The 22123-nt window shown below is 39.6% G+C and overlaps 1 protein-coding gene across 1 annotated transcript; it reads right to left on the bottom strand.

Moving 5' to 3' along the window:
- Nucleotides 1-2580: 2580 nt before the first annotated feature.
- On the bottom strand, nucleotides 2581-20914 carry PA2G4 (proliferation-associated 2G4). Its single transcript, XM_026711075.2, has 13 exons — nucleotides 20662-20914; nucleotides 17224-17352; nucleotides 14577-14682; nucleotides 14150-14219; nucleotides 12303-12395; nucleotides 11333-11396; nucleotides 9476-9554; nucleotides 9214-9292; nucleotides 7489-7622; nucleotides 6689-6783; nucleotides 5872-5999; nucleotides 5247-5300; nucleotides 2581-4410 (listed from the first exon to the last, which is right to left on the bottom strand). The coding sequence occupies exons 1-13, from the start codon at nucleotides 20747-20749 to the stop codon at nucleotides 4345-4347; spliced, it is 1185 nt and encodes a 394-aa protein (XP_026566860.1). The 5' UTR covers nucleotides 20750-20914; the 3' UTR covers nucleotides 2581-4344.
- Between the last annotated feature and the right edge of the window lie 1209 nt (nucleotides 20915-22123).

A 22123-nucleotide genomic window follows, 5' to 3' on the forward strand; every position in this document is an offset into this window, starting at 1 on the left:
CTGAAGGCAAGCCGTTCCACAGGTTAATTGTTCTCACTGTTGGGAATTTTCTTAGTTTTAGGTTATTTTTCTCCTTGATTAATTTCCATCCATTGTTTCCATCCATTGTCTTGCCTTCTGATGTTTTGGATAATAATTCAGAGAATTAAAAGGCCATGACCTTAATTAAAAGAATTATTGCTGTTACTAGCTTATTTAAAAAAAAACCATGAGAAAGTCACTTCATTTAAGAGATACAGGGTTTTAATGTGTGAAAAATCAACACGATACCTCAGCAATGATATTGGCTAATGGAGCTTGCATTCAAGTAAACAGAACCCTAAGGAAGACAGTAATATGGCAGATCTATCATCATGATCATCTCATCATCCACACTGACTAAACTCAGTTCTCCCCCAGACCTAAGTAGGTTGACAAGCAAAGTAGAGAGTGCTGTAGGAATGAATGTTGCTTGCACTATGTTGGATATTTGATACAATACTGTGCTTCAGGATCCAAGCTTGAATAGGGCCATACTACTCGCTCTAGCCAAACCAAGAGCCTCAATGCAATCTAGCCCTGAGCTAGAGGGAAGCTTGTAAGCAACTTCAATGCAGGTGGCTGCTATTAACTGATCTTGCTATTCTGAATGCATATTAATATGATTTTGGTATTTGTACCCTTCTTTTTCTCTGATGTAAGAGTTTCTCCCCAACACAATTGGTTGGGCCGACTGAGGGATCCAAAAGCCTGCTTAATTCCATGGGTAATTAGAAACTTGCCCCTGACCATGGTGACTTGCCCACTAGAGATATCACCAAGGTATAGACTCAGAACCACACACATATCCCCAGTTTTATTTTGCAAAATTTCTCAGCTTCAATAAGTTCCTTATCCACAGAACTTCTAAATGCCGTAAATACAATAGTTGGGAGCTTATTCACTAAGCACCTTTGCAATCCTACAAGTACTTGAACTGAGTGGTTGTTCCTTACTTTTGCAAGTGGTTATATTGAATTAGCTCGATTTTGGGGAGAAGTTCACACATTACATTAAAACAAATGATAACCCATGGGCTGGGTTTGAGCAGGAAAGCCTGGTTTGTTTTGTTATAGTTCAAACAAACAAATTAGGTCTTTCAAATCATATCACAAGTCATGGCTCAACCTGGAATCAGAATTCAGATATTGAATATATGCAGTATCAAATACTGGGCTAGACTCCATCTGAGTTTAAATCACTACTCATGAAGCTTACTGGGAAAATGGATTAATGTGCTACTGGTATATTATGGCTTAAAATGGCGGAGTCAACAGAAGACTCTGAAATCCAAACTACAATGTGAATCCAGTCAATAATTTGATCAGTTATATCACAGGGTTATTGCAAAAATGAATCAGAGGGAAGAAATATTAGCTTGTGAAATGAGAGAAATATAATAACTAAAGCCTAGTGGCCCCATTGATTTTAGGCCATGTAAAAAAGCTCAATATTAAGATATAGTATCCGCCTTGTACAACCAGAGATGGAAAGGAGCAAATAAATAACATAGCTCATTGGGTTGAAGCCCAATTACAATGAAGTGCTTTATTGAAATCTACATTTCTAGTACAGGGCAGTCAAAAAGAGCTTGAAAATATTATTACTAAACCTAGTGATCATAACACTGATATTCAAGACAGACACAGTAAGGTTGGCTGATAACCCAAAACAGAATTCATGTTGGAAGCTTCCCAATTTCCTGTATAGAAACCAGTCAGTAATTAAATTACATTCTATTCAAGACTCATAAAGGCACTTTAAAAGTTAGAAACAGATTCCCAACAGGTCTTCATCTGACCTGCATTAAAACCAAATTGAACAGCTCTATGGTGCATTGAATTCAACTGTGCTGTGAAGCCCTTTGGTTGGAATCGTGAAAAATAAAGACCAGCAGGAACAATACAAGCTGTCAAAGAAATAGGCTACTTCCTTAAACATTGGCAGTTATTAGAAGTTTTAAGTAGCCACTTACCAATACATTTGTGTAAATAACTGGTCAGTCATCATGTGTGATTTTGTGCACTGCAACACTTAACCGAATTTATAGCATGGGACTAAAATGATTTCTTTCCATTAGTTAAGTTAAAGTTGGCATTGCTTTTTTCTAGGATTAGTAGCTACTGACTAGCTGATCTTATGGTAGAAATGTAAGACACATCTTGAGTTCTATTGTTGATGTATGGCAAAACGTATGACCAGGACCAAGAATTTTGTTGCAAACAGAATTAAAAGATTGCTTTTTTCTCCACCACCACCCCAAAAAGGGGGGGAAGTATTAGAAAATGATTTTTTTTTTTAATAGGAGGAAAATAAACTTATTTTCTTAAATGCACTGTAGAATATTCAATGTATCAAGCATAATGCTTGAATAAGAAACCTAGCACTACAGAACTTCAGATGTTCAAAAATGGGAAGAATCTAGTAGGTAGTAATAGTTAAGAGTAATCAACTCTTCATGTTTTCAGTTATTTAAGTGCATAAAAGCAGACATTTCTTCAAGTACATTTCAAATTTCAGACTCCTCCACCCTTCAACATAGCAGACCCATTAATCTATCCATGGGTATCACTAATCAATTTTATTTGAAAAAAAAAGTTACAGAACAGTTTGTGGGAATTTTCTTCCAAAATTTCCAACTGCATTTTTTTAAAAAACAAGAGATACAATTGCTTTATAGTTTTTCAAAAGAAAGATGGAAAATTAAATAAACTGCAACCTTAGTGGTTTATAAACTGGTAATTGTGGCTGAACCATAAAGGAAGGGAAATAAGAAAACATTACTTATAAATGCTAAAATGCTCCTTGTTAGGAACAAATGGTATCCCCCACCATCCACCCCGCCTCCCTTAAATTCACAATTGGGAGCAGTTTAGAATTAAATTGGCAGTTCATTGCAAGTCTTGTGCATGATCCTCTCCAAACTCATTACTTCTGTATGATTCAATCTCCACTCAACATATTCCCCATTGTACTTTCCAAAATCAGCATTGAAAGTAATCCTTATAAAAGCAGGCAAGAACTCTACAAACTTAAAGTAGTTTACAGAGATTGACAAAAAGAGAAAAAAAAAGAAACCAGAAAAAAGACACATCTAAAATTCATTTGATGGTCTTAAACTTTGGTAGTAACTGAGACTGTTAAATGCTAAAGTCCAGGTATATTGGGCAGAAGGGTATTGCGTGCCATTCAGCACAAAACAGTTTTATAGAAATCCATTCAGCTATATTAAGGGCGTGGACAAGAACCTGGTTTGGAATAACATAAGAAAAAAAAAACATCCCACACAATCATATACAATTGAAATGGACAATTTAGAAAGACATACTATAAAAAATTCTCACAAATGGTGTCAATTCCAGGTCCGACCAATTCTGTAGCATACCATTCATTCATGTAAAAATTATAGAGAGGAATTCTTCTGAAAAATCCTGTTTTAGGTATCATGCACATCAATACAGTGAAAGGTTTTAGTAATGAAAAGGCAATGTGTGTAGGGTAAGTAAATGCAAATGCACAAAAAATGTAAAAAAAAAAACATTAAAGAGCTCCCATTAAATCGGGTTTTATTACTTCTGGAGCCTGGAAAGGATTTTTGGAGGTGGTTAATTAACCTATTTTTGTTCTGGGATGATAATTTAAACCAACAGTAGTATATAACCAAATGAAAAATAATTCTGAAGACACACAATGACACTGCCTAGAGGGACAAAATAATCTTCAAAGAGCCTGTCTGCAAAAATTAAAATATCTTGTTGGGGTTTGTAAAAAAAAGACTCCCCTCCTTAGTAACTTAAGAAACAATCTAGAGACGTTTAAGAGGGGGAAACTGCCTAAACACTGAAAAAGCAGTGACGTGCAAGTTATACTAGCTGCATGTAATACAATTCTAAAGTCAGGAATTGAGTTTTTGCATGTATAATTAGTTGCAAAAATGTCAAAGGATTTTTCAGAAGAGTTAAAGTACCTTTAAGAGGGAAGGAGAGAGAGGTGGAGCCAGAAGAAAGCTCCTGCTCTTGCTGAGAAGTGCGTTTGCTCACTTCTAAGGAGCACAAGTAGTATCAAATGCTAGAAAGAGTGAATGTAGACTGTTTTTTTACTCCTGATTTTATTATTTCACACATTTAAAAGTATTCTAAAGTGGCCAAGAGACTCCTCTCTTAGTGGCCAAGTCAATCTCAGCTGGTTGCACGTTGTGGGAAGTCCAGGCTGTTTGTCCTGTCGTCCTATGGGACAAATAACCATGAAGGGATGCTCGTTTCTCCTGTTAAGAGGGGGGCACGTGAGAGAAAGAATTAGGTGTGAGGCAGAGGAAAGCAGAACCATTCAGTCGCCAGCCTCATTGTCTTCTGCTGTTTCCCCCGTTGTGGCATTCTCCGCATTCTTGGAGGCCTGGAAAAACAAAAGGAGAGTCAGCTGTATGAAGTTTAAAGCAGTTCTGCCTTTGGTGAGATCCAGAAATGTGAATTATTCTATGTACATGAGCGACTGTATCACATCCAGACAAATATCAAGTAAAGTTAGACCCCTGGTGGATTACAGGATTTCCTGGCATGATATGGAAATGGATTGGCTCTTCTGGGATTCTTCCTAGTCTTAGCTTTACAGCTGAGCTATCCTACTGATCTTTCAAACCATTTTGGTGCTTAGCCAAGCTCACCTGGGTGCTGCCACCTGCTGATGGAAAGCCCCAATCCATCTACAGTTCAAAATTCGCTTTGTGCAACTGGTCCTACCACTTTACACTTCTGCAAATTCAAGTATATTGAAACTTATCTAATGAAATCATTTCAAGAGTACCTCCTAGAACAGGGGTGTCAAACTCATGTTGTCACGGTGGTGTCACGTGATGTATTGTGACTTTCCCCCCCTTTGGTAAACTGGGCATGGCCAGTGCGTGATACATCCAGCCTGTGGGCCGTGAGTTTGACAGCCCTGTCCTAGAACTAAGCATATTGTTAATTTGCCAGATGTTATTAAATGATTATACCCCATTTATCCTGGAATTAGCAAGCTTTTCCCGTCTTCCAAGCCATTTAACTTAATTAGGTCTACAGAACTACGCGACATTATATAACATAACTGTATGGATTACATATTACACTTAACAATCCACTCAGAGGAAGCAGCTCTAGTAAGAATGATCCAAGGCATAAAAATATTTGAGCTGTCACTACTTGCAGGAGCTCAACTGAGTTACATCACTATACATCCCAGAGCCAAGTTACCTTCTTTTTCTTCTTTTTTTGGGCTTTACGGCTTGTTGAGCTTTGTAGGAGTGCCTAGAAAAAGGAGAAAACATATCATGAGTAAAGATACCTAATAAGTGATTCCTCTTTGTTCTAAGACAATAAATAAAGAAGAAATTCCTGCCAGCCCTATAGGAATGTAACCTGCCCTAGAATGTTCAACACTGGGAATCACAAGGAGCAGGGCCACCCATCCTTTGGAGCCAGGTTTCAATTTGCTTCAATTTTCACCCATTTGCAGAGAATTATTGGAGAGTAGCCATGACTAGAAAAACCTGGAAGAGTCATATCTCTCTTTTTTTAATGGCTATATAATTCACAATATAAACTAACCTAAGACAGGAAAAATGTTTAATTTTAATTCAAAATCATTTTTTACCAGTTCCAGTGAATCAGGCCTAGTGGCAGAGATATGCCTACTGATCTGCATTTATGAAATCTGGATATGTTAAACATGTTAAATATGTTTAACATATCCAATAGAATATTTATATAGCACAGTATTTTTACCACCAGAATAGGAAAGTCAAACCATTCTCTTCACTACCACAAATTTTCTTCTTGGGACTTTGAGTCTTACAAGAGCACATTAGTTCTTACTGACCTTCAGATCGGCATCTTGAACTTCAAATTCTGATTTGTAGAGTTCAGGATCAAAGGGGCCACTGGTTATTCTCATGGGGCCATTGGGCATTAAAAGCACCGTGAACTTAAACTGGGCCACAAACTCTCCTAGTCAGGGGGAGGGGAGTAGAGGATTGACAACAAAGCAAGATAAGCAACCATTAACAACAAAATAAGCACACAGCAACAAAATGCACCAAAAGATCACATGATTTTGGTTCTGCCCCATTTCTTCCCACAAGGAAAATGAATTAGTTCCACTCCTCTACAAAACTGATCTAATCCAAGGCAGCATTTTGTGCAGGTTTCTATCTGAGTAGCACCTTGTCTGCTTATGGCCTGAGATATTATTGTCCCTGATCCAAAAGCCACAAACCTGGCTGGCAAATGTCCAATTAGAACTTGTAACTACCATCAATTCTGCCCCTTCCTCCACAGTTAAGTTCTATCACTGGTATTATTATCCCAGGCTTTTGCTTTAAAACCTGCCAAGCCTCCATGAACTCCAAAAATGAGCCTCTTCCAATTTTGCCCGGCTTGGAAGCCGAGGGAGGGAAGTGCTGCAGTTAAACTGGATTTCAGGGCTCTCATAAATTAGAAAGTCTCCCCCCCCCCCACTTTTTCCCCCCCCAAAGCAGTTTGGTCAGTGTTTAGGGACACCGGAAGGTTCCAGGAACACCTGAAAGTCCAGTGGTTTCTCATCCTGCAATGCAATGCCTAGCAACTGCCTCTGGAAGGAAACTGTCTATCCTGATGCAAGACAAAAATAGCTCTGACATTCAGCAGCAAGTATTCACCTTCTTTCTCATAGAGGACATTAAAGGGCTGGAGCAGCTCATGTTTGGCACATTCTACTACCCCCATCCTGGCCTTCTTTTCATCCTCAAATGCCCTATTGGAAACAGAAGAACAGATTCAGAATCCAACCATTCATCTTTTGGGATTTTCTGATTACTCAACAATTCTGTTAGTCTTTTCAGGAAAATAAGCTGGCTCTAAACTGCAAAGAATCCTGCATCTATCCAAGTAAACACAAGTTGACACCAGCCAGAGGATTCAGCTCCAAAGGAACCTTTATGTCTGCGAATTTGATTTGGACAGTGCCTGAGAGTGAAAGGCATAGCATCAAATTGTCTCTCCCCCATGTCACTAAAACAGACACGGGAAGTTTTTATACAAGCCAAAAAGAGGATTCAGTAGAGTACTAGACTGCTTCATAACTTGTAAAGGAGCTTGGTTCATAATTGAACTAACTCACAACATAGTTTATTTCTTTTGGCACATTGTGCAAATGTACTCAATCAGTTTGTTCAATCATGATTGCACAAACTTTGATTTAGTAAACCAAGCGCACCTAGTCAGTGTACTTCACTTATACGATCTCTTAAGATTCCTTCAACATGCTGTTATGCTTCTTAACTACAAGCTAGTGTCATCAACCTTCGTATCCCTGAGCTATGCAATTTAAAAAAATACCTGCTTTTTACAATATAACTTACTTACTATTTTAAGATATTGTTTTAGACTGAGCAGAAACTACTTGGTGGCAAGCTGAGTAGCCAAGTGGAAGGCCTGCTATTGAGCGTTACATACAAACCTGAGAGTGAAAGGCATAGCATCAAATCGTCTCTCCACTTCACTAAAAAAGGCACGGGAAGTTTTCATTTTCAAACCATACTGTTTGGAAGGGTCCCTTTTGTAAATGGTAGTTCTTTGCCCAGCATCCTTGGCCTAAAAACAAACAAGGATAATTCATGGTTTCAGCAACATAGCCTCATGTTTACTCTTGTAAGGGCAGCCATATGGCAAGAGAAGAGAAAAAAACCCCAACCTTTCTGAAATACAATTTTGATTTTATAGAATCATTCCTAATGTAAGTGAATTTCCCAGTTTATTCATTTAGCGGCATAGACCTAACTGATATGTAAAACATCAAATAACAATTCATGAACTGGGCAGAGATCTTTCCCGCTAAAATTAGTTTTAGCCAGTATTTTGATTGGCTAATCCTCATGCAAGTCTTGAATTACACACAAATCAATGTGAGCCTCAAAGTCATGCTTGAAGACAACAAGGGTCATGAAGTATTGTTCTTAAGAACTTGAATTGAATTGCCTCCATTTTTTTTTTTTTTGCAAAATATTGGGTATAGATTTCTGCACCACAGGCTCAGTATGTTGTCCCCCAAAAACATGATTGCGAGGAAACACAATTATTTCAATTTTTTTTCTCTTCCATTCAGTCATGTCTCATTCTAAGAGACTGCCAGGACAAGTCCCTGCAGTTTCCTTGGCAAGAAATTTAAAAAATGATTTGCTGGTGCTTCTGTGATTTCTATGCTGGTTGGCAAATCTAATTACTGCATTGGAAATTTTGTGTGTGATGAAGTAATCCCAGATACTGAAACATTTAAACACAATTCCTAAGTAGTTAAAGGATTTGCTTTGCTCAGTCTGATTGCTCTTAGTTTTCTTTTCATAAAGGTCATCTGCACCTAATTTTGTGAATACTGTGTGACTTTTGTTAAATGATTTCTAGTTTTTCTTCCCTGCACTAAATATTTAAGGTTTGTGCTCTGTTGAAGATCAACTTGTTTAAGAAATTGATGGCTGTGTCATCAGCATAAACCAAAACAGATACTGGGGAGAAAATTCACTTTTTCTTAGAGCTTGAACTAGGCAATGAATATAAAGATTTAAATTTAAAACAGGCCTCTTCTTAGAGTAGAAATTGCAGCAAAAACTTGCTGTGAGTGCAATAAGACAATGATCTATAAGTATTTAATTTTTTTCACCAAAATGAATCAGAAGCTGCCTGCAAATTACAACAGTAGCACAAAGGGAATCTTGAGAAGGAAAGAATTATTTTTCTACCATGTGACTTAGAATAATACTTTGATCTATTGTTGTTCAACTTGTTCTGAAGCTTTTTGTTCTTCAGCCAAGATTTGCTATTCTAGCCAATCAGTGTGTGTCTCATGCAGATGTATAGCAATCATATCACGAGTAACATTTAAATATTGTATGGAAATATGGCAGGATCAAATTTATTGCCTTTCTTAAAACACTGGGACTACAACAGAACAGCACCAGTCTTTGAGCATCTGAATATCCTGCTCAATACATCAGGAGGGAGTCCAACACAGAAACCAACCACTCTGTTAACTTTCATTAATTCTGTAGGAATTAGCAACTTGTGGATTTTCCAAGACATCAGGCCAAGCAACCCAGTCAGGAATACATTACATTACATTACATTACATTACATGAGGTTGGGTGTCTTTGGAATATCCACTTACAGGTAAGATATAAAACAGACTTACTTTTCCTTCTCCAGTGCTGATAAGAACATCAATGGCGTAAACTTCATGAACCTCAAACTCTGCTTTTTCATGGTCCTTTCTGAATAAGGAATAAACATATAAAGACCATTTCCATCTGAATAGGGTTTGGAAAGTTGCAGAATAATAAACCACTAATTGAAAATCATGGATCATTTCATTTTCCATTTAAATTCATTTAAAAAAAGGCCACCCACAAATCATTCTCAAAACAGGTGGGCAGCAGTTCTAAATTGTCTCATACCTTTGTTGGTCTGTAGGGTTCTGGATGATGGTCTTCTCTCCATCTATCACATGCTGTTTTAGCTGGTGTGATAGCATCCCTAACCAGAAAAGAGCTTATGTTAGTATTATTATTGTAAGGGAGGCTTATATGCGAAGGCATCCTGTGTTTTGAAATAAAAACTAATACCAGAAATACATGTTTGCTTAAAAGTCTGACTGTACTCATTATCAAAGCAAAGCGCAGCTGATGCAGAAAAATGTGATACTGTTGCTACTGGTAGTTGGCTGTAAAATTCTTTGTAATTATTCAGAAGTCAACTTTACATTTTATTGCCCTAAATAGTGATGCACAACTCAGTCTAACACTTAAGAAGGCAGCCACAACCTCTACTGTGTGATTCGTGCACATCTGTTAAGTTAGATTGTCTTAACTTTTCCCTATTCTCCCAATCTCCAGCTGCTTCGCACATCCTAATGTTTTCACCCTTTTTCTACTCCCATTCCATAATCTTGCACACCACATTTTCTGTTATTTTGCATTGTTTTCCATCCCCACAAACTGCTGCACTTTCAGCTTGTTTCTGTGTCACCTTCATTCCACCCATGTAGCACTTTTGTGAAGTAAACATTATCACTGCGCTCATTTTTAACATGGTCCTTTTATATATTACATGGCAATAGGAATCTGCAGCTGGCTGTATTCACTGATACCATACGTGCATTTCTAAACATGCTATAGGTGGTCCTTGGGTTATGATCCCGCAATTCAGCCACTGTGCAAAGTTACCATGGCACCGAGCAAGTTATACAGTTAGTCCTCTACTTACAACTGTATTGAAGCCTGCCCATCCCTGATGCAGTTATTAAATGGATCATGGAGTGCCTCAGGTATGAAGGAAATTCTGGGAGACCTAGTGCAGGTGCAGCCCACCTGCCCCGAGTCTCCCAAGCCCCCACCACCATTTCCTAAGGCACCCATGCTGTGCTTCCTGCTCCACAAGGTCCTTGCAGACCTTTGACAACATTAGTTGGGGCTGGTCTCAAAATGGAGTCCGCTTCTGGGACAGCCACACAGCCTGTGAGGATGCTGAGGGGCAGAGCAACCTGCTCTCTTTTCTCAACATGATCTCCAGAGTTTTGAGGGAAGGTTGCATGGTGAGTGGCTGCTTCCAGTAGATCTATAATAAAAGCTAAATAAACTGATCTGTAATGGGGGTAGGGGAGTGGGCATGAGACCCAGAAGAATGGGAAGAATCTGAAGAAACCTTTGGGAAGGAAAGCCAGCTGATCTGCCAGGCAGCATCCCTGTAGAGCATGTGATGCCATCCTCGAAGCAGGTCCCATTTCTTTGCAGCCACTCCCAAAATGGGGCTTGCTTCCAGGATGGCACTATATGATCTCTGTACTATATGATATAAGGGTCTTTCGTGGTGGAATGGTTGCTTCCCAAAGGAGATTTACAATAAGCCGCCCATTTCATTACAGGGGGCTGAGGAGGGTGTGAGACTCAGAGAGGTGGAAAGCAGGCCCAAGGCCTGAGGGAATACAGCTAGGGGGAAAGAGGAGTATGGTGCATCTCAGTGTGGGGGAGGTTCTGGGAACCTGAATGTAAGCTGGGGACATGCTGTAGTGCTGGGCTGGGGTGGGCTGGGTCTCCGCCAATGCACCCTGTTTCCAGTTAATAACCTACAGTCATTTAACAACTGCAGTGGGGAGACCAGGGCTTGGGTCATTAAGCAAGGCAATCACAAAGGCATCTCGCTTAACGACCATTACAACTTATGACCATAATGGGCAGGCTCCATTACAGTTGTTAAATCAAGGACCACCTATATTATTCTGCATCAGCTTCACTCTTCATGCAGCCAACTCTTACCTTCAATTGGTGTGCAGTTAAACGAATGAGCAATCTTGTTCCAGGCATCCGTTACTTGTGAATTCTGTTAAGAACACGGACACGATTCAAATATGACCATATAATGCAATAAAAACTGTGCCTAGTACTCTATTTCCTATTTCACTCTTTTCAAAATTTACAACATTGGATATGAATTTATAATATTCATTAAAGCATAGGTGATTTTTTTAGTTCCTCACCGAAAACTGCAAAAGATGCCTATGCTTTAATGAACAGCAGAGGTATTACATTTGCGCAAGATCAGAAAGGGCCAATCAATTTCAAAGGGTGCACAGAGGAACACAATAACATGAACTCCAAAGCCAAAACACAAAAGTTATTCTATATTCCAAGAGAGGGGAAAAAAGCTTCCAATTCAAGAGCAAGATGCTAATGGGAAAAGCTAAGCTTATCAAAACCTAGGAGATAAGGATGGATTAATAAAATGGAAAAAAGAAAGATCAGTCCCATTTATTTTTAAAAAAATTCTAAGCCGCTGAATATTTATGCCACCATTCTGAAAACACATCCAGAACATCCAGGTGTTTTCAGGACGCTCAATTTTTTTTGTTATGCAAATACTGCCTGGATATTTATGAGCCCTTTAAAGGCAATGTATAGTTCTCTAGCTATTGCTGAAGTGCTACCCCTGTCCTCTCAGGCTATTGGTCATGCTGGGCAGAGCTAAGTTTTAAGAGAGGCCCGTTGCCCATTTTTGCTCTGCAGTCTAAAAGCAATAGTAGCACTTTTATGAAGAAGGCAAGACCTCGTGGCTCAGTTTAGACAGCAGCGGTATGCTCTAGATTTCTCCCATTACCTCCTCTCATAAAAGGTCAAGTTTCTTATTCGTATATTCAGAATTAATTCACGCTTGAACGGGAGCTGGAAAGTCTTGGCCACCTTCCTCAAACTGCCACGCTTCATGTGAAAACTGGCTGCCGATTATTACCTGGTTTCCTGGCTTGACCAAGCGGAGGGCAGCTTCGGCACAGAGGTGAGCGGCTTTTATGACATCAGCTTTGCGACCTGTTACTGGAGTTTCCTAAAATGGGGAGAGAAAATAATACAAAAGCATTCATTTTAAAAGTGAAAAAAGAGAACTTTCTAGCTGACATGTAAGAAATAAACCTTAAAACTTATCAGATTTAAACATTCTGTACAGAATTGAGCTGCACTGTACATAAAAGATATAACCTGGCTAAAAGTGATTCCCCCACCCCCTGACTTTCATGACTATATGAACCTTCATCTTGATTAGGCCCAGATGCACTGCTACATAAGACCTGAAAGACATTTGGGGTCCGCAAGATATTATTTTCCCCAGTGCCCTTCTGATGCCAGATTAATACATCCTATGATTCAAAAATCTTAACTGCCAAAAAGAGAAATAATAATCCATATGGCCATTATTCTTTATTAGACTGACTGAATTATTTCATTGTGTCCACTGGAGTTCGATAAATGTAATAAATTTGAATGAATGAATGAATGAATTCAAAGATGCCCTATTGCTATATCTGCAGCAACTGACTGGAAGAACAAAAGACATGTTAATGTAACACAGCATGACTCATTCTTAATCTTTTATTATTCATTACCATGTTCTGTCCTATCTGTGATTTTAATAATTTTGATATCTTTTTTGTCCCCCTGTCTGCCCTGGTCAAACTGAATAGGACAAATCCTTCAAAAAGCTGTAATATATAATCATCTGATCAATCAATATAGCTGTTTGCTCTTTGGGTCAGTGATAGAGATCAACACTATACACGGATTCAACTGCTCCCATTAATAGAGGCAGCCATTGGCAGATGGTATGTTCACTCAGCATAAACATTTTCAATAAGAAATGTCACTAGAAGCAAATTGCTTGAATAAAAACCTTAAGCATGGACCTTAAGCAAAACAAAACCTGGATGCCATGGTTTCACATGCCTGTAACATGGTTTATACAGTCACTGCAGCCAGCTTGATCTCAAATCATGTTTGTGAACTACCTTTCCCAAGTACCTAGGGGACTTAGATGTATTAGAGAGACTGGCTGAGCCAGGGGGAGGAGTCAAAAGGGGACTTAGTCTAGAAACGCTTCCATGTTCTGTGCTTGACTTTGATGCATTTCTTTTTGCCCTTGGCTTTATATTTGATCTTGGCTTCATTCCCTGCCTCTTTAGCAGCCTCTTCTAGCCCAACTGCCAAAAAGCAAGGCAAGAGAGAGCAGCTGATGTCTTGGGTCTTTAAGAGCATTTGTTGTTGACAGGTACCTAAAGCTCCACTGTGTTCTTTGCCTTTCTAATTATATTTTAGACTTTTTTCCACTAAGTGACATCAGGGCCTGGTCTTCTCCTGTGGTCCTAGGTTTAGCTTTCCCTGGCAAGCTCTTCAACCTTCTTTTCCTGACAACAAAATTAGTAATTGGATCACTGTTTTCCCCAAGATCCCGCTACGGGTCCTCAGGTTACACCACTTCCTCATGTCTGCTAGAGTTTATGGCTGTTGTCTATGCCATCGCTCTGCCATACTCATTGTGGCCTTCTCTGACTTCTTCCTCTCTGAGGCCTCCTCTTTTCTGTTGCTGCTTCCCAGGCTAAAGTAGTTGAGCCCTTTTGAAAGGTCATCTCCTCTTCCTTCCCTGGGCAGACCCTTTAAAAAAGAGACACCCGAGAGAAAGGCAAGGGCATTTCCACTGCTGTGGCCATCCTTTTGGAACTCCAGTGCCGTTTATATAAATTCCCTTTGCTAGAACAAATCCACTTTTGACTGTTTGTGATTTCTCAAAGCTGCATGCAGATCACTTACTTTCGATGCCTCAAGGACAAAGGTATGTGCTACATTTGCTATGAAGCCATCCACATGGACTCCCAAGTCACTGCAACACAAAGAGGAGAAAAAGCTTTAAGTGTTTATTCAAATGAGAAAAAAGAATGATTCCTGTGACCTTCTAAAGTTTAAATGTTGTGCGTAGAAGATACTTGTTCTCAAACATACTCTAGTAAAACCAAGAGTTCACTCCCTGGCAGCTAAACCAACAATTTGGCAAGCAGGGCACAGCTAACTAACTTTATTCTGCCTCTGTCATGGGAAATCCACATTATGTCAATAGCAGTGCTGCGCAGTATGTCAGTGATACATTTCTGAATCTTATAGAGGCTCGTCTTGTATAGCTCAGTTCGCTAAATGAATTGAGTAAAAAAAACTAGCCAAAAAATGAATAAAAGGCACTTACATTTTGATTAAATCACCATCTTTAAGGATATAATCTTGGTCACTCTTCAAGGGCGAGAAGTGACAGACACAGTTATTTACCGATATACTTGTGGGAAAGGCAATACCTACAGAAAAAGGGAGCAGCAGTAAGTTCACACTAGTCCTGTAATGTGTGTGTGTGTGCATGCAAATTTTATCACTTTACTATTAGCGACTTGGTTTTGCTTATCCATTTTTAAAGCAAGACCGAAATAAATGGAGTCATACTCTGGATCTTCATAATTCAGAAAGTTTAACTGCCCCACAAACTGCTCATTTGAATTTTTTTTTTCCTGCTGACTGTGAGCGTATAGTATTTACTAAAGCTGCACAAACTTGTCTTGTAACAACAACTTCTCTGGGCTTGGTCAGTATTTAGAGACAGACATTTAAGGTGTAACCAGCAATAGCTGAAGAAGCATAAACTATTTTTCCAGACTCTTCCCAAAGATTACGATGCATGTGATGAAGCTACCTCTTAGTCAAGAGGTAAAGGCCAATTCAATCATTCTACTGCTGTAATCTTATTGCATGCTCAAATGCTCAGAACAAAACCCTGTTTTGTTCAATAGGGTGGTCTTCCAAGTGTGCACTGGTTTGAAACACCACAATATATTATTCTCTGGATCCAAAGAAAAATCATTCAAGATACTGACTTAAATCAGGAACCCCATTTCCAATTACTTCTGAATACATAAGCCAGATATTATTAATCTTTAAATAAGCTAACATTCTTTGCCTCCAAGACTGACAACATTTATGTTACTTTAAAATCCCTAAGAACATTGATGTGGTTTGATTTCCATATGTGAGCATAATTTAAGGTGTTGATTTATTTAAAGCCCTTCATGTCTTAAGATCTGGGTACCTCCAGGACTGTCAACTTCCACTGGTTTCTGCCCTTTCACCAAGATTTGGAAGGTCCCTTCTTGCACGGAATATCACCTTCCAAGAAGTTGCAAATCTATGGGAAATTTCTGGGCAATGTCTATCTTTATGACGGCATTTCCCCAAAGATTAGATCAGTGGCCGTGATCCTAAGTTTTCAAAAAAAAATCATAGGTTTTTTTCATCATGCCTTCCTGTTTTGATATACTGTATCTTCTTCCTCTTGACTAGCAGTATCTAGATGTAAATCATGGTATTAGTCTCTGGGGTATTTTATATTATATGTTTTATCTATATGTTTTTATCCAATTATTGAATTAGGTATATATGCAACTCAGAGCTGGGAATAACCAAATAAACATTTTAGAAATTCTGCAATGCTTCAAAGTACGTGAATTTAAGGAAAGGAAGTGGGAAATTGATAAACCAGCTGCTCACAGTATCAAATCCACCAACTAGGAATGAACAAACAAAACTTTAATTCACTGTTTTCAGTTAACCAGATATCACAAGCTTCTAGAAACATGAGCAGTATTTATGTGATGCTTTCCCCAGCACCAGACAAGGCTTCCCAGAAATTGTAACTTAATAAGCTTACAATCAACCAGGGCAAATATGGATTTGAAAAGCAAATTGAGATTTGGAGCACACGAGAGTATACACAAAACTGCTGGGAATTGCGTAAACCAAAGATGTGCAAAAAATATTGTGAATTACAGCATTTTACAAGGAACAATTAGTGCAAGGTGGTCTGGCCTGGTTTGTTTCATATGCATTGATTTGAGATAAAGTAAGGTTTGTTTGCTTCAGACACTAATCTGAAGTGCTATTTAATGGAGAGATGTTGCAAGCACTCCCCCTCTTTACCCCCGCCCCTGGATTTAAAAGAAAAAGCCAAAGCTGAGAGATTTCCTTGACAACAACATGTTGTGAAATGTGAAAAAAAGAGAGGCCAGTTGCTTACATGGCCATTGAAACATTGAGGAGGACCGCATGTAGTACAGAAGTCCCCACTTTCACCATGAGGCCAGCAGGGATGGCAAATGAGGAAAAGAAAGATGAAAAGGAAAGTTAGGAAGATCAAGGAAGATCAATCCGTTGGATCTGCTACTCCGGGATCTACTGGGACCACTGAAGAAAAAAGCAGATGACAATAGCAGCCCGTGAAAAAAATCTTTTTTTTTTTTTTTGAAGGAGAGAAAGGAACAATGATGGCTTACTTCTCCCATAAAATTACTGTGGGATTCCTCGCTCACATTTCGTTTAAGACAAAATTTGAAACAATTAAAGTGTTCAATGTTTTGGTTTTTTTGAACTGTACCATATTTGAAGTGATTTGTAAGAAACCCCAGAATATGATTTGTTTCTAGTTTGAAACAAAAAAAAAAACCCTACCATTCTTCTTTTTGTGCACACTTCTACCTTGAGCCAAATGGGACTTTTCCTGGCACTACACATCAGCTGTAGAAGGCAGCCATGCAAATCTAAGAAAAGAGGCTGCATGCATCGTTCCACATCACATTTTGCCCTTCAATTCTACAGCCTAGTAACTAGTTCAAACCCACAAAGAAAGTCAAGAGATGGAAATCTGGGTGGGCTTTGCTGGTTACAATAAATACTTTGGCTATATTCCAGAAATTCCAATATCAACACCTCTACATACTTTAATGCATGAAATAATGAATATAATTTAAATTGGGAAGAATTGATGTTAAAGAAATATTGTAGCTGCATAATACCTTTCTTTATATCTTTCTCTTTCTTAAAGATTTTGCCAGTTTCTTCCATGATCATGACATCTCCTTTCTCACATAAGCTGAGGACAGACACTCCAGATTTAGCTGCCTCTACCACCGTACGCAAGACACCTGAAGTTCAATAGAAAAATACAAATTAATGTTAATGTATTTTAAAATTTCACAGAATTTTGACACACCAAATTTGAGGGAAGACGCCACTAAGTACACTTCGCAGAACTTTCAGTAGTTATTTTTATTTTTCATTTACCTCATTATCAGCCTACAGTCTGCTTGAAAGAAAATCCTTTCTTTCCTTCTCTAACTGAAGGATACTGGTCCACATGTTCAGTACATCATTTTAATTAACATTTAAGCATACATCCTATTTTTAAAAAGCATCGCTGACATCAGTAAAATTCCTTCAGCCTAAACCTGATTAGGATACAATTCAAAAAGACAAACAAAACCCATGTTGTCTTTCTGAAAATTATAATAGCCACCTCTGATTGTACTCAGCCTCATCAGCAAGTAGCAAACTGGCCCAATTGGCCCATCTTTGGGCCAGTGAATTATTTTTACTTATGCATTATTTATTTTTACACTGCAACTCTGTGGCCATAATTTTTTTCATTGGAGGAAAAATTATTTTCCAACTGTGAGCATTCTGTTCAATAAGTAACTTTATATGGGTTATGTCAGAACTTGGGCAATAGAACATTCTGTCACTTCAAAAAATGCAGCATAATGCTATTCTGAAATGCACGATGATTCCCACAGAATTTTGGTAAGAGCAGTCTCAGGGCACATTGAAAGCCACAAAATACAATATACAATGCCACTAAGACAATATGATTAGACTGCATAATATAATGTTAACATTTGAATTCAGATCAGACAGTATGTTCACATCAACTGCCTATTGAAAATGTATCAAATTTTGCCTTTATGGAATTAACATGCATTGAATTAAGAGAACCTAGCTACGTCAAAGCACAGGAAAAACTTTAAAAAAACATTTTCAGAACTCTGAATTAAGCATGCACAGGGTGGTGAAATCTTTAAGAACTCACTCTATCCCATTATGGTAGTTTTTCCAGTCTGGCATCTTTCTGCCCTCAAGAAACTCCCTATCCAATTTAAACTTACAGAGTTTTGAGGGCCTTTGTAGTTCTGTGAATTTAAGAAACATCTTAGTAACTACATAGGTTCTCAGGAGCTGCAGTAAGATTAGTGCATGAAATTCCATACATGCCCAATTATAAAAAACCCAATAGGCTGCTACAAGAGGAAATTTCCTTCTTCTAAACCCAGAGAAGAACAGCTCTCTATTTTGCACTAGTCTCTCCCAGCAATTTATTTTTTGCAGGTTAGTTAATTCTTGGGTGCTTATTTCCATTAAAAAAGACCATTATTAAAAAAATCATTTCTACAACATCTAGCAATAAGAACACATGATAAATTTATGTAAAACACAAGTGAAGCAGAACACATTTGATAGAACGTTTTATATTTGGTAATAAAAAATAATGCCAGATACGTATTTTTCTATGATCATCCAAATTATTTTACGTGAAATATAATTAGTAAATACACATTGAAATGCATTTAAAATGATGTATTTCAAGTAGGTAATCTCGGCTGGATAATAATTTCCAACCTTTTTAGCTAAGTTATGATCCATTTTATGGTACTCTAACATGCCTGCTATAAAGGCAAGGCAAGGACTGCTAACCCCACCTCCTGGAAAAATTATGATTGAAAAATAAGACTACTCTCTCTCTCTCTCTTACTGTGTGAGCAAATGTAAAGCTAACATCTGCAGGTAAGCCTTCCATCCTTTCTTTAGATTCTGAATGTTTCCCACTAACATTTGTTATGGCGCATCTGCACCAACCGGTTATCCCAAAGCGGACAAAGTCTGAAGCTTTTGCTCCTAGCCAGAGCAAAAATACATAATAATAATTTAAAAAAACGCAAAGCTGGATGTATCTCTAATGAAGCAAGCTGAGGTATTTGATTACTCTGCTCGTGTCTGTCTGTTTGCGCTATAAAAACCACTGGGGCTGGGGGTGAAAAAAAAAGTCAAGTGTGAGATATATATATATCCGAATCCAAATACCCGAACAAAGCTGAATACCATACATGTAAGTACCCGTGAAAACTTAAGAAAACATAGATAGATAGATAGATAGATAGATAGATAGATAGATAGATAGATAGATAGATAGATAGATAGATATGGTATTCAGCTTTGTTCGGGTATTTTCCCAGTAATTATAGTTGTGCTTTTAAACATACATACATACATACATACATACATACATACATACATACATACACATATATATATATATATATACACACACACACACACACACACACATATACACACATTCTTGGTTTGCTAAAGGGAAAGCCTCCTCCATCTCCCCAAACAGAGGCATTAAGTTATGGCTGAGCTGTAATAAAAGACTTCCCTTTGCCGATCTCCGCGCCGGCCTAATTATCGACTTCCTAGAATACGGTGTGTGTGTACGTGTGTTTTAAGGTGATCTGATCCGAAGCAGACATTCTTCCTTAAACAAAAGGGGGAAAACCTGGGAGGCCGCCAGGACGTCGGAAGATAGTGAACCGAGGAGCGAGCGAGCGCCAGCAGCAGCACATGGCAAGTCCCAGACCATGTGCCTTGCAGTTCTCGGGAGGACGGCGTCTCCATTCAGGCCGCCCCCTCCCCCGGTGGATGGCTGGGTGGGTGGGTGGGAGATCGAGGATCCGACCACCTGATAAAGGACGAATATCGTTCCTCTTTTTAACAATATTACCCAGGGACTCGAGGTTAGCAAGCGAACGTCCCTCCTTTGCCCTCCCCCACTCCCTCCAAGCAAAAGGTGAATTAATTCAAGTAAAACTATGACGTTTCCTTTCCAGATTATTATTGGGGGCGGGGGGGTACTGAATCTGGAAACCAAAATTAAAACAAAAAAGAATATAAAGATGGAGAAATATTTATTTATTTTTTTAAAGTACCCAGGAGAGAGATCGAGGACCAACGGGCAGCTGGACTCTCCTGGAAAATCGCCCCAAGAGATTTTGTATGTATATGTGCGTGTGTGTGTCCTAGTCGTAGATGGGACAGCTACAAAAACGGGTCTCTAGCTCTCCTTCTCCCCCCACCCACTCGACCCAGCAGAGGCAACTAGAGGCTGCCGGGTCGGTTCTTTCCAGCCCGACTTGCACCCGGTTTCTTCCGTCCTGCCGGGCAAGATACGCCCCCGGGACTCCCGCGATCTCTCCCCACCTTCCCTTCTCTGTCACCCCCGCCATCCGCCGTCGCCTGTCCTGCCAGGGGTTTCCTGCGCTCCCCTGACAGCTCGGGGACGCCCTTCCACCCCAGGCCCCCCCGTCCCAGCCTCCCCCACAACGCCGGGCCACACTCACGGTTGGCGATCTCTCCCCCCATCTTGTACTTGTTCACCACCACGTCTTCCGCGATCGTCAGCTCGGCCGCTTCTTCCTCGCCCGACATGGTCGGACCGAGCCGCCGCCTCCGCCTCTCGCCTCAAGCCCTTTCCCTCTCCACGCTCCGCGGAGGAAGAGGAGGAGGAGGAGGAAGAGGGGCGGGTGGTGGCGGTGCTGTTGGTGGCTGCCGCGCTCGCCGACGCCGCCTCGCCTCACCGAGACGGAACGCGAGACAGGCTGGAAGGGAGCGAGCGAGCGCGCGGGCTTTGCGCGGGGCACGCTGGGAAGCGAGTCCGCTCTTTCGGCGGCCAAGAAACTACAACTCCCGTCGGGCCCAGGGCGAAGCAAGTTGGCGAGGCACGACGGGAAAAAAAAAAGAGCGCCTCTTAATGGCCGGGGACGAGACTTTGTAGGCGTTATTATTATTATTGCTACGTGCTCTTCTTCCCCTGGGTTCTCTGACGTTTATTCTGATGGCCGGACTTTTCTCTTTACTTTGGCGAGTGGCCGCTGTTTTCCCATGGCGCTTGGTTTTGCTCGCTTGCCCAGCTTTTGCTCTGTGTGTTAACCCAGGAATATCGTTCCTTGGTTGTGTAATCGCCAAACGTGAATGCCAATTAAAAATTCCCCCAACTCGCTTATAAGCTTGTCTTGAAGTTCTGCGAAACAATCACACCCTTTTGTTTTTATTAGACCGCGTTAAAAACAAAGAGAGATTGATCTGTCAGGAAAGGGGGAAATTTAGCAGCATCCTTATAATGACCAACTCAAATGCCCGAATTACGTTCAAAATCTCTACATCAGGTCGAGAGAATTTTTTTTTAAAGCTCAGGTGTTGGTTGTGTTAATTGTGAGCATAGAGCAGGTAATGATCAGTCTAGAGATGTATAAAATGTAATTAAAAGAATTCAATGTAATATACAAATAAAAATTATAAAATACTATGTGATTTTTAAAAATAAATTAACATAAATGTGTGAATCGTGCTAGAGAGGTTCAGTACTTGTTTAACAGAATAACATAATCAGAGTTGGAAGGAACCTTGTAGATCATCTACTTCAGGGGTCACCAGCCTTTTGGACCTCAGTGACCACCAAACTCATAATTTTAGATCCCAGGGACCACTAACCGGTTCTGTGGGTGTGGCCTAATTTATGGGTGTGGCTTGGTGGTCATGTGACTGGCTGGGCATGGCTTGTATGTAAATATTATAAATATTTATATGAATATTGATTTTTTTTTATAAAAAAGAGCAACTTTTACCCAAAATCAGGCAAAGCAGGCAGATTGAGTTGCTCACAGAATCACAGATTCATTCAGAGATCTATCTATCTGCCATTGGCTAGCTCAGTTGGCGACCGCTGATCTAGTCCAACCCACTGCCCAAGCAGGAGATCCTGCACCATTTCTGACAGATGGCAGTCCAATCTGTTTTTGAAAG

The sequence above is a fragment of the Pseudonaja textilis genome, chromosome 2, assembly GCF_049901715.1.
Source record: "Pseudonaja textilis isolate UNSWEBS1 chromosome 2, rPseTex1.2, whole genome shotgun sequence".
Classification (NCBI taxonomy): Eukaryota; Metazoa; Chordata; class Lepidosauria; order Squamata; family Elapidae; genus Pseudonaja; species Pseudonaja textilis.

Bases quoted from the DNA above. Each gene is read 5' to 3' on its own strand.
- PA2G4 (XM_026711075.2), bottom strand. From the start codon at position 20,749: ATGTCGGGCGAGGAAGAAGCGGCCGAGCTGACGATCGCGGAAGACGTG. The intron at 9,293-9,475 runs GTATGAGACAAT...TTCCTTATTCAG, and splicing joins AACCCTACAGACCAACAAAG to AAAGGACCATGAAAAAGCAG. The intron at 6,000-6,688 runs GTGAATACTTGC...CCCCCTGACTAG, and splicing joins TGTCCTCTATGAGAAAGAAG to GAGAGTTTGTGGCCCAGTTT.